The sequence below is a fragment of the Erythrolamprus reginae genome, chromosome 1, assembly GCF_031021105.1.
Source record: "Erythrolamprus reginae isolate rEryReg1 chromosome 1, rEryReg1.hap1, whole genome shotgun sequence".
Classification (NCBI taxonomy): Eukaryota; Metazoa; Chordata; class Lepidosauria; order Squamata; family Dipsadidae; genus Erythrolamprus; species Erythrolamprus reginae.
This window is the reverse complement of record NC_091950.1, coordinates 326,868,251-326,886,053: the sequence shown is the minus strand read 5'-3', so window position 1 is coordinate 326,886,053 and position 17,803 is coordinate 326,868,251. Positions and strand designations below refer to the sequence as shown.

The window sequence follows — 17,803 nt, the reverse complement described above, 5'->3', positions numbered from 1 at the left end:
TCACATATGAAAATAAATATGATTTGCTGAGTTTTTTTACAATATAAAATCCCATAAGAGATCTGCAGGAGAGGAATACCATAAGAAATCGTGTGTTTGCTTTTAAACAGGTCAAGAAGAATTTTGAAACACGTTAAGTGTTATGCCAGAACATATTAGCGATATTCCATCTATGCTGACCCAGCGAATGAAAATGAGACTGAAGTCGGCCAGAAAGCTTACCATCTGGACATAAGCAATGTTCCTCCTCGTTGCTACTCCAATCAGCATTTTGGGAATATTTGGAAATATAGTGGTTATTCTTTTTATTTCCTTTAAGATTAAGAAGACCAGGTTTCTCGTATATGTCTTAAATATAACTATTGCTGATCTTGGTATTCTAATCTATCTATATACTTATTTTATGCTATTTCTGAAACCAAGTTTTCTAAGTGCACCTATATCTGTTGTAATAGAACTTGTATATGCAATCGGATGCAATGTCAGCTTCTATATGTTAACAGCTCTTTGCTTCGAAAGGTATTTATCTATTTTTCACTTTACCTGGTATCAATGTCATTGGCCAGAACAGCTTTCATTTGTTTCTGTCAGCACATTGTGGGCATTTTCTGGCCTGGTAGCACTTTTGAAATACTTTTCTTGTTATCCAAGGTTCTACATATTCTTGGAGGAAGATAATTTATGGTGCGGAATCACAAATCTATTTCAAATATTTATTGAGTTCCTGATTTTTATTCCCATCATGGTTTTTTACACTTTGGCTATTTTTATCAGAGCGCAGAAAAAACCTCTTCCTGCAACACTTGATATGTGTATTATTGCTAGTGTTGTTGTTTTTCTTCTATTTGAAACGTCGGTTAAAATTTTAAATAATCTTGAATTTTGGTTTGATGCAATACATGTACCAACATTTTTAGTGGCGGTATCATTTGACACTATAAACAGCAGTGTCAAACCGTATGTGTATTTTTTTATTGGATGTTTTCTGAAAATGAGTCCTGTGCCTCTTGAGGTTTTTCTTGAGACCGCTTTGCAAGATGAAAGAACAATAGTGGAGGGAACACAAATGCAGTAAAAACAATTTTCCAAAGGACCCTAGGACCCAAAGAAATATCCATAGAAGAATACACGATTGGCTTACAATCCCAATTCCAAAATAATGTATTCATTACTCCATATATATCACCCAGGTCCATTAATTAAATCAGCCAAATGCTTTATTTGGATCACAACTCCCTGTCTATTCCTGCCATGCAAAAAATCAGAATAAAAAATTCGGTGGCCAGGAAAGAAAGGTTCCTCTGAAGAGAGAATTTTAATTCTGCAAAGACTCTGCTGCAATTATGAACTGGGAGACCACGAGCTCCTAAAGCAGGAAGCAAGAGGGAAGGAGAAGCAACTGTAGACTGCCTCTGCACATGGAAGATTGGAAGGCGGCGGCAGCAGCAGAAGAGAAAGCTATGGTGTCAAAGGAACCTTGAAGCAGTGGAAAGAAAAATCTACAGATGGAAATAAAATGGCATTTGTATATCCCCTACGACTGACAGAAAAGGTTTATGTTTACACAAAGAGTATTCATCCCACATCTCCATCAGAAGGGGGCCCAATCTGAGGTTAGTTGGGGAAAAGATCAGAAGCAACGTGAGAATATATTATTTTACTGAAAGAGTAGTAGATGCTTGGAACAAACTTCCAGCAGACATGGTTGGTAAATCCTCAGTAACTGAATTTAAACATGCCTGGGACAAACATATATGCCTCCTAAGATAAAATACAGGAAATAGTGTAAGGGCAGACTAGATGGACCATGAGGGTTTTTTCTGCCGTCAGTCTTCTATTTTTCTAAGGGTTTTGATAGGTACCAAATGTTGCATCTTGACTCTGAGTTACATACATTGATAAAACACAACTCTTTATCTTTAGAGTATAATGTACTGCTTTAAAGATCTTTAATTAGAGTATTGGAGTTCAATACTCTGGACATTTTTAAGAGGAAATTGGACTGCCATTTGGCTAGGATGCTATAGGGTTCTTGCTTAGGTAGGGGTTTGGACTTGATGACCCACATGGTCCCTTCCAACTCTAACAATAAATAAACAAACAAACACACAAACAAGAACTGGAGGGGGAGGGAGAGGAACCACCAAACTCTTTGGATTTTGTATGTTTTGCAAATGTCATACACTTTTTCTTCATTTGAAACTTTATACCAATGATGACATAGTACTAAAAGATTCTGGCTGATGTAAATTTAAAGAATTTTTTTCCCAACTAAATCAGTAAATGGTAAGCAATGCAGTGCCCTTTAAAAAAAAATCAAGCTCAAAATCAGAAGCAAAAATAGATAATAATAATTTTAAAAGCGGCAGGATAAAACAGTTCTTAAATGAACTGATAGAATTAAAAACAATTCTTGACCTGACAGGGGAAAAAGAATCTAAGGAAAACAAAATTGAGTATTGGGTAGCCATTTCTGGGAAGACCAAAGGAGACAAAATAAAACACTTCACAAAACAGTTTAATGCTGTAACCCAAATAAAGCTGGGGCTTTCACCTCTGCCATCTTTCTAAAGAAAAGAGGGGTGATTCTTTCATAAAAGAGAAACAGGAGCAGGAATGTCTGCAAAGGGTTGTGGTAATGAAGTCAAAATGGCAGTTGTGATCATATAATTGAAGCCCCATCCCCTTTTGATATGTGTTGTAATAATCATAAGATGGAATTTGGTTGCATGGTTGTAGTTGATATATATATGTATGTGTGTGTGTGTGTGTGTGTGTGTGTGTGTGTGTGTTTTTTATGTCGGATCACCCTGGTATATTGAAGGAACGTCACAGCTCCTTTTTGCCTCTAGGCCCAACCCAGGACCATTTCAAGGCAGTTAATTTATTCATAGCCGACAACTATATTCTGTATGTTTCAAATGTTTTTAGCTGAAATTTTTTAAAATTAAGGGAGACTAGGATGGTACCATTTCGGCCTTGTTCTGACCTCATCAGCTAGCCACACCCTTCCTTACTGGGATTCGATCTGGCAGCCTCTGCCTTGTAAAACATATAGCCCCTCCCTAGTACAGAGCTGGAGGGATCAAGTTCTGGTGGCTCAACTGCTAATTCTCTGCCTTACAAGGCAGAGGCTGCCAGATCGAATCCCAGTAAGGAAGGGTGTGGCTAGCTGATGAGGTCAGAACAAGGCCGAAATGGTACCATCCTAGTCTCCCTTAATTTAAAAAAAATTCAACTAAAAACATTTGATACATACAGAATATAGTTGTCGGCTATGAAAAAAAATTGTTAGAATATTCATGACTGGGAGAACCAGTGGTAACAAGGTCAGGCAATGAATAGGTATAGTAACTAAGACAACCAATGAGAACTAAACACTTCTGAGTCTGTGCAGAGAATCGAAACTGAAACTGGAAGATTGAGTGTGGCTCAATCCACTTTGTATCTCTCTGAATTCGTAACTAGAAACTGCTTTTATTTTGCTTGTAACTGCTAAATTGAAGAAATAATCTACTTGTGGTATTGTATATATACAGTATATGTTATGTTTAGAAAGAAGTTAATGAATCCAGATGAATCAGCTATCTGTGTGTGCTTCTGGAATTGATTTTTATGCAACGAACTCTGACAAAAAGATGTCCCTCAGATGCTATGTTCAATTATCATGAAACTGGATACTGGGACATTATTTATTTAATGGTTTTATAGGGCCAACCAATCCAGTATGCCATTTGTGAATGCTTATTTAAGTTATTTCAATCCTGACCCGGAAGCTGGCAGCCCGGATTCGAGACTCGAAAACCAACAACGGGATGAGTTTCTGTTACTTACCTCAGTTCCAACCTACCTAGCAGTTCGAAACCAGGCAAATGTGAGTAGATAAATAGATGCCACCAGCCAACTGCAAAAATCCTCAGTTCCTGCAGTCTACTTAGGAAGTGTTGCTGTCCAGGGTACATGTGGATGATTTCACGATCTCTACTTTCACAAGAGTGAATTTGGTGGCCAAGATCTACCCCCTGGCTGCCAATCCCTACTGAATATCATCACTCCTCATTGACAGATTATTATTTTTTATTATTTTTTATTTATTGGATTTGTATGCTAGGTGACCATCTCCTCATTGAAAGTTCCATGAATGAGCAGCTCCCAATAAGTTATATGTGAGTCATAGGTGTCTGGGGCTGCATGTGAATTACACAAATTATAACTTTTATCCATTTTTTAATCTTTCTACTTAGGTGCATCTTAAATGAAATTATCTATTGTTTTCTACATAGGAACTAAAAACAATTGAAATCTAATTTGAAATCCTTTGGGTCCTGAGTCTTATTCAGCTCAGAGGCTAGAAGGAACAATGGGCACATCTTTTGGGGATTGCAAAGAAAATTGATTACTTACTTACTGACTGACTGACTGACTGACTGACTGACTTACTTACTTATTAGATTTGTATGCTGCTCCTCTCCATGTATATTTTTAATCCAATTTGACAAACTGCCTTATACCCAGTCTTCCATAAATAAGACTGTTAAATTACACACGTTATATTCTGAATTATTGTCCCTTTTTCCCCATGTTTGTTTTTGTACAGTTGAAATCCACTGCTACAATTATATTCATAGCAGGGTGTGTTGGTTTTTTTTAATTCAAAGCAAGATCTTAAGGTTTTACTATATTCTTAGTAAGGAAAAAAACTAATATTATATTTCTAAATTAAAGTCATAATCTTGAATTTTTGTTTAAGCAAGGTGGCTGGTCTAGTTTGTGGATAAGCAACTACCCAAACTGGATTTGACACATCCTTCTGCAGAACAATAAATTGGTGCCATGTTAACTTTGGGGTTTGGAAAATTCATTCAACCTACATAATCAGCACCTCGAAATGCTTTATTTTGATCCTTCTGCTCGTGGGAAGTTACAGACTCTGGGCTTTAGTTTGGGACGCAATGATAGTGCTGCTCTGAAGACAGTGTGGAGAGATCACTGACACAAACTTGAAAAGGGGTGTCAATCAAACATCCTTTTTCCAGTTTTTTTTTATTAAGGTTTGTTTCCTTCTTGCTAGTACCATTTCTGAAGAAAAATTAATGAAGACTGGAATGAATGATGAATTGAGAGTGAGCCATGAGTATCAATATCAAATTGCTTTGTTTTGTAAAATCAACAGTTCTCATTTAGGTTGGATGAAACTAGGAAATATCCATTTACCAAAAACAGATGTAAATCTTATTTAAAGCTTTTTGCAGCAGCCATGATGATTGGTGGTTTAAGATAGCTTGTCCTGAGCATTGGGAACTGAGTTCAGGGCCATAAATTGGAGCTTAAAATAATTAAAGGAATTTATACTTTTTCTCAACTAAAAATAGAAAGAAAATACATTCAAGCAGTATTAGCTTTTTCAAAAGTTCTTCATATTCCCTGAATTACCAAGAAGAAGAGTTGGAATAGGCTGTTAGTGAAGCTCTTTGTTCTTGGAGAAAAAATTTGGAAGTAAAAAAAGTAATTAATAGGGCAGTGACGATAGCTGTTCTACATTTGGATGTATTCTGGGTCTTCTAGAGCAGTGTTTTTCAACCAGTGTGCCGCGAGACATGGTCAGGTGTGCCGCGAAGAAGGAAGTTCAGGTTCCGGTCTCGCAGCTTTTTGCTGAGAGAGTGAAAGTGAGAAAGAAAGAGAGAAAGAGAGAGAAAGAAAGCAAGAGAGAGAGAAAGAGAGTGAGAGAGAGAAAGAGAGAAAGAGAGTGAGAGAGAGAAAGCAAGAGAGAGAAAGGAAGAGAAAGCAAGAGTGAGAGAGAGAAAAGGAGAGGAAGGGGGAGAGAGAGAGAGAGAGAGAGAAATGAGCAAAAGTGGGAAGAAAAAAGAGAAATGAGAAAATGATTGAGACAGAGAATGAGAGGAAAGAGAGAGAAACAAAAGAGAGAGAGAGAAGTGACTCTTGATTTAAAGCATATGATAAAAAGCACCCAAAGAATAAGAGAGAAAAACCCCCAGCCCTCACCTGTTTTTGGAAATGGTTCAAGAGTGTGTGTATACTGTACACACATACACACACACACACACAAGGGTAGGGAGGAGACAGGGGTGGAAAAAGAGAGGAGAGTGTCTTATGGTGTCATTTTGTGTCATTTTGGTTGGTGGTGTGCCCCAGGATTTTGTAAATGTAAAAAACGTGCCGCGGCTCAGAAAAGGTTGAAAATCACTGTTCTAGAGCATTTTACAGCCTAGGAGCCAGATACTTAATGCTATTTTTTCTCCTATGCCACCTTTCCTGTATATAGAGCTAATCTTCTGAGGATCTTATTATGAAAAGAGAATTGTTTGGTGACTGGAGTATTTTGTAGGTTACAAGTCTGTAATATACAAGTCTGTAACATGAATTGCCTACTATTGCAATTAGCTTTTTGATATCAAAGTTATTCCACTTCTTCCAGAATTTAATATCTATTTGTGTAGCTTGTGAACAAATTATTTTGAGTTCTCTAGATGAACTGCCCTGGAAGCTTCAAATCCCCCTTGAAAAGAAAGGAAGGAAAGTTGCTCAGTGCTAGACAAGTTATGTACAAGCAGCAAGCGCAAAATATTTGGTGCAATACTTACGCTTTAAGAAAATCCGCAATCTCTTCCATTGCTACTTTCCATTCTTCTATTCCCCCCCCCCCCTACAATAAAGAAGTTTGCTTTTTGCTGCATCCTATTTGACCAAGTTCTCTTTTCCTATCCTTCTTCCCATATCAGGAACCACGCAACTTGGGGATCATTACAACGTGTTTTAATCTATTATTGTGCAGCTTACATTGAGGGGAAAAGAAACCAAGCGTTTCTAGTGGATGAGCTGTTGTACACGACAACTATAAGAGCCTCCGAGAAAGAAAGCCAGCAGAGACCAAGAAGCCACAATGCCACATATTCTGAAAGGGCACAAACAAACAAACATAAATGCAATTGTTCCAAAGCCAAACAAGATCAAGAGTTTAACATCAAGTTCAATTCTACCTGCCATAGATTCAGTTTCAACTGAATTCATAATTCAAAATGGGAAGTTTTAATGACAAGGGCATTAACACAATGGCTTAGATACTCCATGCTTTACTTATATTGGTAAAACCACATAATTCCCAAAGCAGCTTATAGCATAAAAATCTTTCAAATATATTAAGCTGTATTCAACAAGCAATTTTAAATAAAATAATGAAATACAGTATCCTGCTAACACAATCTTGTTAATCCTGGGAATCTTTCTCAGATTCTCTACCTGCTCAGTCTTGGTCTTCACTACTTGAAGTAGCAAAACAAAATGAAATATATAAAAAGATTACATTTATTTATTTGTTTGTTTGTTTATTCAATTTCTATGCCGCCCAATTCCGAAGGACTCAGGGTGGCTTACAACAATAATAAAAATACAATATAAATAGATACAATGCAATAAAACAGAAGTCGAACAATATCTAAAACTAAAACATGACCTACATCTGCCTTCTCCAAGCATGTATGTTGGAATACAGCTCACTCCATCCTCGGCCTGTGCAACTATGGGGGCTAGAGATGATGGGAACTGCATTTCTCAGTCTGTATAGTCAATGACCATTAGAAAGTGGCCGGGACTGTGCTTAAGAATGCATGATCAATAAAGTTTAAAATAAATCCTGCACTCTTTCAACCCTGGTTCTGTTCTATCTTCTTATGGCTTTAATTTATTTATTGATTGATTGATTGGATTTGTATGCCGCCCCTCTCCATAGACTCAGAGACTTAAGCACTATATACAGGGTGCATTCCAAAAGTAATGCCATTTTTAAAAAAAGTAATTTATTGAACAGATTTGCACAAACACTTAAAATTCTTCAAAGTACTGTCCTTGGGCCTCTACACATTTTTTCCAGCGACTCTGCCATGACCGTACCGGTCATGATTGGATCTCTTCTATGGACAAAAATGGGTTCCTTTCAGGGATGGGAACAAAAAGAAGTCTGCTGGGGTGACATCAGGACTATGGGGGGGGGGGGCAGCGTTGGCACCTGGTGTTTGACCAGGAACTCGTGGATTTGTAGTGTGTTGTGGCTAGGTGTGTTTTTCATCCATAGAGGAGATCCAATCAGGCATGACGAAGACCTTGCGAGAGGTCCCCAAAGATGCCTTCCAGGGTGTGTACTGGTCATGGCAGAGTCGCTGGAAAAAATGTGTAGAGACCCAAGGACAGTACTTTGAAAAAATTTAAGTGTTCGTGCAAATCTGTTCAATAAATTATTTTTTTAAAAAATTGCGATAGTTTTGGAAGGCATCCTGTCTCATTGAGACTAAGGACTGACAGATTTTACACTAGTAAGATCACAACTGTAATCTACAAACAGTGCAATTTGGAGAATGAAGTGTTTTTGATATATCAATTCAACATCTTGAATAATTAAGTCCCTAAATGATGCTATTCAGGATGAAAACTTAACTATTACATATAGTTCCTGCTGGCAGAAAAGGCAATTGTGTATGTATTTTATCTACTGGGCTTGTTGTTGTTTTTTAGACTTTGTAATGTAAAACTGTTATTTTAGATTTTAATTATTAGATTTGTTACCATGTATTGTTTTTATCACTGTTGTGAGCCGCCCCGAGTCTACGGAGAGGGGCAGCATACAAATCTAAATAATAATAATAATAATAATAATAATAATAATAATAATAATAATAATAATATGGCTAGTGTATGTCATACTAGTATATGTAGCTGTTCTGTCTCCAATGGTATGAACACCTGAGAATGTCAATCTGGATGATACTAAGCTTTTAATCATCTACACTTTGAAAATTGATTCTGGGCCAACAGATGAGGGAAAAGAAATCATGGCAGACAAATGTAGCACACTTCTTTTGAAGAATGTACTTCTAATTGTGCAGTTGCAGCCAGATGCAGAATGCAACAACTCAAGTATTTAAGCAGGGGTAGATTTCTGCATCAGCACCCAGACTGAATTAAGCTATGCTTTGTAAACTACCACTCCAAAAGGTAGCATAAAGTCAAGCTTACTTACTGTAAGAAGCTAGTCACTCGTGGAGAATGCTTCCAATGGTGATACACGGAAATCTGCAGATTGGGATGGTCTTTATATACTTTCGTAACTATCCTGATGCTGTAAGAATAATTTGAAGAGGAAACTCAGCTTGCTGGATAATACAGTAAAGAAAAGTGCTTCGTACAACCAAATACAGTAGTACCCCTAGATACGAGCATAATTCGTTCCATAAGGGAGCTTGTATCTCGAGGCAACTCGTATTCTGGAACAAATAACTTTTTTCCCCTCCGAGATAACCAAAAGCAAGGATTCTTGCGCCACCTAGTGGACGCTCGGCTCGTATCCCGAATTTGAGCTCGGGAGTAGAACAGAAATGTCTCTCCCCTCCTAGCTCGTATCTGGAAATACTCGCATGTAGAGCAGCTCGTATCTAGAGGTACTACTGTAATAGCTTTGCTACCAGAAGAAGCAGGAACTAATCAATGCTGGAAACTGCTGCTTCAGCTATAATACCAAAGGTGCTTTTTCAAGAGGCAACTGGACTTTCCGGTTTTTCTTTGAAGACGTTTACCTTCTCATCCAAGAAAGTTCTTCAACTCAGAGCTGAAGTGAAACATCCTCAAAGAAAAGCCAAAAACTCCAGTTGCCTCTTGAAAAAGCACCTTTGGAACAACCACGATTTGGATGACTGAGAATCTCCATAAACATTTGTCTAGTATTCCTCTTGCTTACACTCTTAGCAGGAAGAAGTGAAAACAGAAAGTCAGTCAAAGAATGAAGGGACTGAATTTTTTCTGGCTGATGGCCCATCTACAGCCACCTAACTTACCTCCATGTCAATTTTACTATTGCTTGCTCACATTCTCACAGTGCAAAGGATTTGTATTTTAGCCCTTTGTCCTAAGGAAAAGAAGGTCCCACCTTGTTTCCCCCCAATTTTCCACCTTTTCCTTTTTAACTGTTCTTTCTGAGCCAAAGCAAAACATCAAGAGGAATAATTCCACAGTAACTTCTCATCTTATTTCTCCTGCACAACATCACATTCCATTTAAGCCCATTTTCATTTCCCTATTTTGTTTTTAGGGCCAATAATCAAAAGCTCAAGCACAGCAATAGTATATACAGTGGTACCTCATCTTACGAACGCCTCTTCTAACAAACTTTTCAAGATACGAACCCGGTATTTAAGATTTTTTTGCCTCTTCTTCCAAACTATTTTCACCTTACGAACCCAAGCAGCTGCTGCTGGGATGAAGGGGTTTCTTTTTTCCCCCTTTTTCGAAGAAAGAAAAGGGAGGGGAGGCTTGGAGGGGGAAAGATTTTGCAGAGAACAGCGTGCTTGCAGAGGCACTGAAAGGGTGTCTTTTGAAGAAAGAAAAGGGAGGGGTGGCTTGGAGGAGGAAAGATTTTGCAGAGAACAATGTGCTTGCAAAGGCACTGAAAGGGTGTCTTTTGAAGAAAGAAAAGGGAGGGGCGGCTTGTAGGAGGAAAGATTTTGTAGAGAACAGCTTGCTTGCAGAGGCACTGAAAGGGTGTCTTTTGAAGAAAGAAAAGGGAGGGGCGCCCCCCTTGCCTTTCTTCCTTCCCACTCACCCTTTAGCCTAGCCTTGCTTCTTCCACACGCCCCCTTTAGCTGCTCCTCCCTGCCCTCTGTTCGCCTCCCTTCTAAAGTTTGGGATTTTCCTGAAGGATTTGCACGCATTATTTGCTTTTACATTGATTCCTATGGGAAACATTGTTTCATCTTACGAACTTTTCACCTTACGAACCTCCTCCTGGAACCAATTAAGTTCGTATCATGAGGTACCACTGTATCATATTTTTTGGAGTACAAGATGTACTGGACTATAAGATGCACCTTAGTTTTGGGGGAGGGAAAAAAAGGGGTGTGTGGAGCTCTGCTTCTTCCTCCCAGTAATTTGCCTCCCAACAAATAGCAAACAGCACCCACTGTTTGCTATGTATTTCTGTGCACGTGTGCCTGAACCACTGTTTGCTATGTATTTCTGTGCACGTGTGCCTGAACCATAGAAGTAGCAAAGAATTGGAGAAATGTACATTATGGCAGTATGTTACTGCCAGAAAATGTAGTCACACTAACTCCTCCCAATTATTTAAATAGATCTACTACAAACTAGACTATGTCAGGGTTTAACTCAGCTTCCTTAATAATAAACAGAACACTGTTACATTTCAGATTATACTAGTACAGATGCTGTTAAAATTGATGTGACGTTCTTCAAGTATACATTATTCTCTGCTGTTTAAAAGAAGATACAATAGCACTGGGCCTCTTCAGATCAAGTATTTATTTTAAAAAAGCTTCTTCATTTTGGTAAGTTGTCTAGAACAATAATACATCAGTCTTTAAAAAATAAGTCTAATAATTTGAACATTCTATAGACATTTGAGGGTCATTCTTTGTCAAGTGGACTAGGTGTCTATTTGACCGATTTTTGCAGCCTTATTTGAAAAGAAACTATCACAAAACAACATATATGATAGGGGGAAAAAGTGCTCTTTCTAACAAAATAAAAATGAAGATGATTGAAGGTGAAAAAACAGAGAGCTGTTTCATCACCTTCAATCATCTTCATTAGAAAGAGCAAGTTTTTTTCTATCGCTCTCTATTTTCTCACCTTCAATCATCTTTATTTTTATTTCATTAGAAAAAGCATGTTTTTTTCTATCCTACATGTTGTTTTTGTGATGGTTTCTTTTCAAATAAGGCTTCAATTTCACCTGGTCCACTTGACAAAGAACGACCCTTATAGTTATTGACTTACATCCTTGCACCCAGTTTCAGCAGTCTCACTAGCACAAGAAAATAAAATTCTGCCTAACTAGAACGTGAGATTATTTTAAAGAAAACCAAGACATGGGACAACAGATCACAAGGTGTTTGAGCACGTAAAGATATAGTTCATCCATCTTTTAAATGTGGTTGAAAGGTAAATTCTCATATTATTTGGGAAGGAAGACAATATTATTCATAAAATCATAGTTGGAAAGCATCTTAGAAGTTATCTAGTACAACCTCCTGCTCAATGCATGATCCACTAGAACAGTGGTGGGGAACCTTTTTTTCCTTGGGTGCCGATAAAGCTTGAGTGTGTGGTATCGCACATGCGCGAGTGTCCACACCTATAATTCAATGCCTTGGGAGGGTGAAAACAGCTTCCCTTGCCCCCAGGGGGCCCTCTAGAGGCTGGAAATGCCCAGTTTCCCAACTTCTGGTGGGCCCAGTAGGCTCATGTTTCGTGTTCCAAAGGCCTCCCTGGAGCTGGGGGGGGGTTAGAAACGTCCTCCCCCATCCCCCTGGAGGCTCTCTGGAAGCCAAAAACACCCTCCCAAAGTGTCTGTGCGAGCCAAAAATCAACTGACCAGCAGACACATGCACCTTGGAGCTGAGCTATGGCAACAGCTTGTGTGCCAGCAGATATGGCTCCGCGTACCACCTGTGGCACCCGTGCCATAGGTTCGCCATCCCTGCACTAGAACATCACAGACAGATGATCATCCAACTTTGAAAATCGTAACAAAAGTGAATATACAGTGGCAGCCTGGTCCATAGGCTGATAGCTCAGAAAATTGCAGATTCAGGCATAAATTAGGATTTTAAGCACATACTCTTTAAAATGATTGGAGAGCAGGAGAAACTGGTTCGTTCTTAGCTGGCGAACATCAAACTTGCAGAAAGCCCTCAATTCTTGATAAATCTGCTCTTCAGTTACCCCATGCCACCCCTTCACAGTGGCCAGTAGGAGGGGTGGACGTGATGTTAGGTCATCCGCACCATTAAAATTCTGGGGAAATAATGGATTTTCAATTACTAAGAAAACCAGAAAGATGTTTCAGGCTATTTATTGAAATATTATGGCATTCTATACAAATCACATACACACTGTACAGTGATGGGAATTTAGAATTAATGTAAATATTTTTTAAAAACAGCTATAATCATAATATTTAAAAGTTGTCTTGCTTATTAAATATACTGATAACATCTTGATACGGTACCTGAACACACTTGTAAGTGGATCACAAGCTTCCTAACAGCAGCAGGCGAAGCTAGGCAAAATCACATCAGATGCCTGTACAATTAGCACAGCCCAACCCCCCCAAGGGTGAGTTGCTCTCACCACTTCTCTTCTCTCTATAGTCCAAAGACTGCATCTCAGATGATCTATCTGTTAAACTACTGAAGTTTGCAGATGATACAAGAGTGATTGGTTTCATTTGAGACAACAATGAAACCGCATATAGACCGGAGGTTGAACAACTAGCCTCATGGTGCAACCAGAACAATCTGGAACTGAACACACTCAAAACTTTAGAAATGTTTATAGACTTAAGGAGAAGCCCTCCCATTCTACTACCTCTTACAATTTATTTATTTATTTATTGGATTTGTATGCCGCCCCTCTCCCTAGACTCGGGGCGACTAACAACAGTAATAAAAACATCATATAAATCCAATACTTAAACAACTAAAAAACCCTTATTGTAAAACCAAACATCCCTACAAACAAATATAACATGCATAAATTGTAAAGGCCTAGGGGGAAAGAATATCTCAGTTCCCCCATGCCTGACGGCAGAGGTGGGTTTTAAGGAGTTTATGAAAGGCAAGGAGGGTGGGGGCAATTCTAATCTCCGGGGGGAGTTGGTTCCAGAGGGCCGGGGCAGCCACAGAGAAGGCTTTTTCCCTGGGCCCTGCCAAACGACATTGATTTGTTGACGGGACCCGGAGAAGGCCCACTCTGTGGGACCTAACCGGTCGCTGGGATTCATGCGGCAGAAGGCGGTCTCATAGATACCCTGGTCCGGTGCCATGAAGGGCTTTATAGGTGATGACCAACACTTTGAATTGTGCCCGGAAACTGATCGGCAACCAATGCAGACTGCGGAGTGTTGGTGTTACATGGGCATTTTTGGGAAAGCCCATGATAGCTCTGGCAGCTGCATTCTGCACAATACTAGACAACATAGTATCAACAGTAGAGACCTTCACATTTCTAGGTTCTATCATATCTCAAGACCTAAATTGGTCATTTAACATCAAAAAACGTCATCAAAAAAGCACAACAAATAATGTTTTTTCTGCGCCAGCTCAGGAAGCTCAAACTGCCCAAGGAGCTGCTGATACAGTTCTACAGTGGAATCATTGAGTCTGTCAGCTGCACCTCTATAACTGTCTGGTTCGGTTCTGTAACCCAATTTCTAATGTTGTTTTAAAAGATCCTGGGAACACATCAAGGCAATAAAAGGGAGAAGCAGAATCATTAGAGAAGAGATTCTGGTGTCCAGGAGAAGGGCAGAATTGTGAGAAACAAACTCAAAAGTAATTAGCTTTCCTTTTTGCCCATCTTAACAGACACAACTCTGGGCAAGCTCACAACAACAGTAAAAATAAATATTAAATCACTAAGGGAACCTGGTACCTCAGACATTCTCCTCCAATGCAACTAGGTTTTATACTAGGTATAAGTTGACCTGGAGAATTATTTTGGCAAGTTTTCAAGGTTCTGTTCCATTATTCTACTGGCATTAAAGATCTTATCCAGAAATCCAAGTGATACTTGTTTTCTAAGGTTGGCAGCTTCAGAGGCAATATTGGCAATATTGCTACAGAACAAATTGCATGGCCTGATGCACAAACCACCAAGAATTGAGTACAATCATAGAATCACACACTGCAACAGTTGGAAAACATATTGCAGAGAAGCTATTCCAACGCCTTTCCCACTGGAGTTTCTACTATTACCACAGAGCTTTTACTCTCTTTAATGTTACATGGTTGGTGTTAGTATGCACGTAAATGAAGAGGCACAGGAGCAGTTCAGCACCTTTATAATCTATTAGTTACAACTAATTTGGACCACCGGCAGGCTGCAGGGAAGTCGCTTTTAAGGGCTTCCCTGAAGCTTGCTAGCTATTCTCAGGAGTTTATTTCTCCCACCACTAGATTAGCCAATCAGCAGTGGCTATACAATTAATCACTACGTCCGTCCGTATGTAACAATTGGGAATCCTGGATTTGATATTCAGGATAGATAAAAACACACTTGACAGACGGTCCTGGAAAAATGATATGTAAATTTGAAGCCATTAAATCTATTAACAATCAATGCTCTTGGAGTAATGTTTGAAGGAAATTTGCTTTTAGAGATTAAATAATGACTAATCACATGAGCCTAAGGATGGCAATGTAGCATCAGTATATTTCCCACTGAATTTCCCATCATTTAATCCTTTCCATTTAAAAAAAAAGTTACGGTATATAGTGAAGCTGGTGAAAATTAAATACTGAGACCTCAAAGCAAGACAGGAATCTTCTGTCATCATCACTATCCTCTTTTTCCTTATATATCATATCATATCAAATCATATCAAATCATATCAAAGGGAATGGTATACTGCTAAACTTTTGCCAAGCCACATTAAAACTCAAAAACAAACAGGGAATGGAGAAAAGCAAACAAACAAATCTCCAGTGACATGTGGGTGGGGCGAGGACACACAAAAATGTCAAAGAAAACAGTGAGAAGGTCAAAGAAACTACACGCTGTTCAGATGCCCATATTTAGAGAAAACAGAATGCTGTCAACATTGGGAATTAATGATGTTCCCAAACCTCATGATAGCCTATTTTAAGTGGATCCCTGAAAACATATTTACTCAAAAGATCCTGGAGAATCACACTAAATTTGATATATTTCTCAATGCACATGGGCAAAACGTTTTTGTCAAATGTGGTAAACTAGGACATGCAGCCAACTGCCTTTATTATTGTGCTGCTGATTATTAATCAGAAAAGCTGGTCAGTTACTTTTTTCCTATGATATGAACAACACATATGCTGCCCATAACAAGTAAATGACCCTATTTCGCCTCCTTGCCTATACAGGGGTACCTCTACTTAAGAACTTAATTCGTTCCGTGACCAGGTTCTTAAGTAGAAAAGTTTGTAAGTAGAAGCATTTTTTCCCACAGGAATCAATGTAAAAACAAATAATGTGTGCAAACCCATTAGAAAAGAAATAAAAGCTCGGAATTTGGTTGGGAGGAGGAGGAGGAAGAAGAGGAGGAGGAGAGTCACTGCCAAAGGAAGAAGGTGAGCTGAAAGGAATTAAAAAAATCCAAAACTTTAAAGGCTTAAAAAAAAAGAGGGACTCTGAGGCGGCGAGGAGGAGCACGTGCCTCCCATACAGCCGAGGCGAGGCTGCCTCCCATACACTGCGCCAGGGAGAGAAACCCAGGCGGGCAAGAGGGGGGAACCTCCTGCTCCTTTGACCGAAAGGTGGCTGCTGCTGCTACCTGCTTCCTCTTCCTTCCCATACTGAAGGGCTCTCCTCTCACTCGCTCGCTTTGTAGCCAGCGCCTTTCCTTCACTGTGGTGACTCCTTGGTTTAGGCTGAAGCCGAGTTGACCCAGCCAGGGCGAAGCTCCCCCTTTTACCTTTCTGCGTCCAGACGCTCTGGGAGGCAACCTCGCACCGGGTGTATGGGAGGCAGCGCAAGGGAGTCACCACAGTGAAGTGGTTTATTCCCTCTCCAAGCGCCCAGAGAAAGGAAAACGCTCCGTTTGCTCTGGGCTGCCCAGATTGAAGGGAGCGTTTCTTTTCTCTAGGCTCTGGCCGAGTTTTATTCCCTCTCCAAGCGCCCAGAGAAAGGAAAATGCTTTCTTCGCTTTGGACTGCCAAAGCCTCCTTAAGCGCCACTCCTCTGGCAGCCCATAAAAGCCCGAGATGGCCAGGATTAAAAGGGGAATGGCAGGAAACTGGCCGGGCCTTTGTGCCACTCTCAAATTTCCTGGGAAATTTTTCCAGGCTCAGTTTCTTAAGTAGAAAAGGGTTCTTAGGAAGGGGCAAAAAAATCTTAAACAGCTGGTTCTTATCTAGAAAAGTTCTTAAGTAGAGGCATTCTTAGGTAGAGGTACCACTGTATAGGGAAAAAGGGAAAGAAGAAGCAGGGGAAGAGAGATCCTTAATTTCATAATTCCTCCCATAACAGATACAAGCTCTGTAAAGGAAAAAGGTAGAGGCCCCTATGGCTGCAAAAATCATGTTTCTTCATTACCCAACAGAAAAAAAGGTGAGTGGGACAGAAATCTGGTATAAACAATTGATGATGTGATGAAGTCATTGTTTTAATTCCTCTCCCCACCCCAAATTCTGCACTCAAACATCCCAGCGTTTCGCTCTGTAGCTATTACAAGCCTCCTGCCCCCATACTCCTTCTCCCTGAGGCCCACTACATAGGCCAGGGGTAGGGAACTCTGGCTCTTTTATGATCTGTGAACTCCAATTCCCAGAATTCCTGAGTCAATATGGCTGGCTCAGAAATTCGGGGAGTTGAAGTTACATAGAAACATAGAAGACTGACGGCAGAAAAAGACCTCATGATCCATCTAGTCTGCCCTTATACTATTTTCTGTATTTTATCTTAGGATGGATATATGTTTATCCCAGGCATGGTTAAATTCAGTTACTGTGGATTTACCAACCACGTCTGCTGGAAGTTTGTTCCAAGGATCTACTACTATTTCAGTAAAATAATATTTTCTCACGTTGCTTCTGATCTTTTCCCCAACTAACCTTAGATTGTGTCCCCTTGTTCTTGTGTTCACTTTCCTATTAAAAACACTTCCCTCCTGAACCTTATTTAACCCTTTAACTTATTTAAATGTTTCGATCATGTCCCCCCTTTTCCTTCTGTCCTCCATGCTATACAGATTGAGTTCATTAGTTCACAGATTATAAAAGAGCCATAGCTTCTCAGCCCTGTC

At 39.5% G+C, this 17,803-nt stretch overlaps 1 protein-coding gene and 1 pseudogene across 2 annotated transcripts in view; one reads left to right on the top strand and one right to left on the bottom strand.

The window, feature by feature from the left end:
* The first annotated feature begins 151 nt into the window (after window positions 1-151).
* On the top strand, window positions 152-1,099 carry LOC139175950 (proto-oncogene Mas-like; annotated as a pseudogene).
* Window positions 1,100-6,757: 5,658 nt separating this feature from the next.
* PNLDC1 (PARN like ribonuclease domain containing exonuclease 1) overlaps window positions 6,758-17,803 on the bottom strand; it is a 44,027-nt gene continuing 32,981 nt past the window's right edge. The window contains exons 17-19 of one of the 2 annotated variants that reach the window (XM_070740176.1): window positions 12,644-12,819; window positions 9,032-9,130; window positions 6,758-6,913 (exon numbers count right to left, since the gene is read on the bottom strand). In XM_070740176.1, coding sequence (XP_070596277.1) covers window positions 6,826-6,913; window positions 9,032-9,130; window positions 12,644-12,819 — 363 coding nt within the window. In that variant the 3' untranslated portion in view covers window positions 6,758-6,825. Of the gene's footprint in view, window positions 7,281-9,031; window positions 9,131-12,643; window positions 12,820-17,803 lie in introns of both variants that reach the window. The other variant, XM_070740185.1, reaches the window with a different exon arrangement.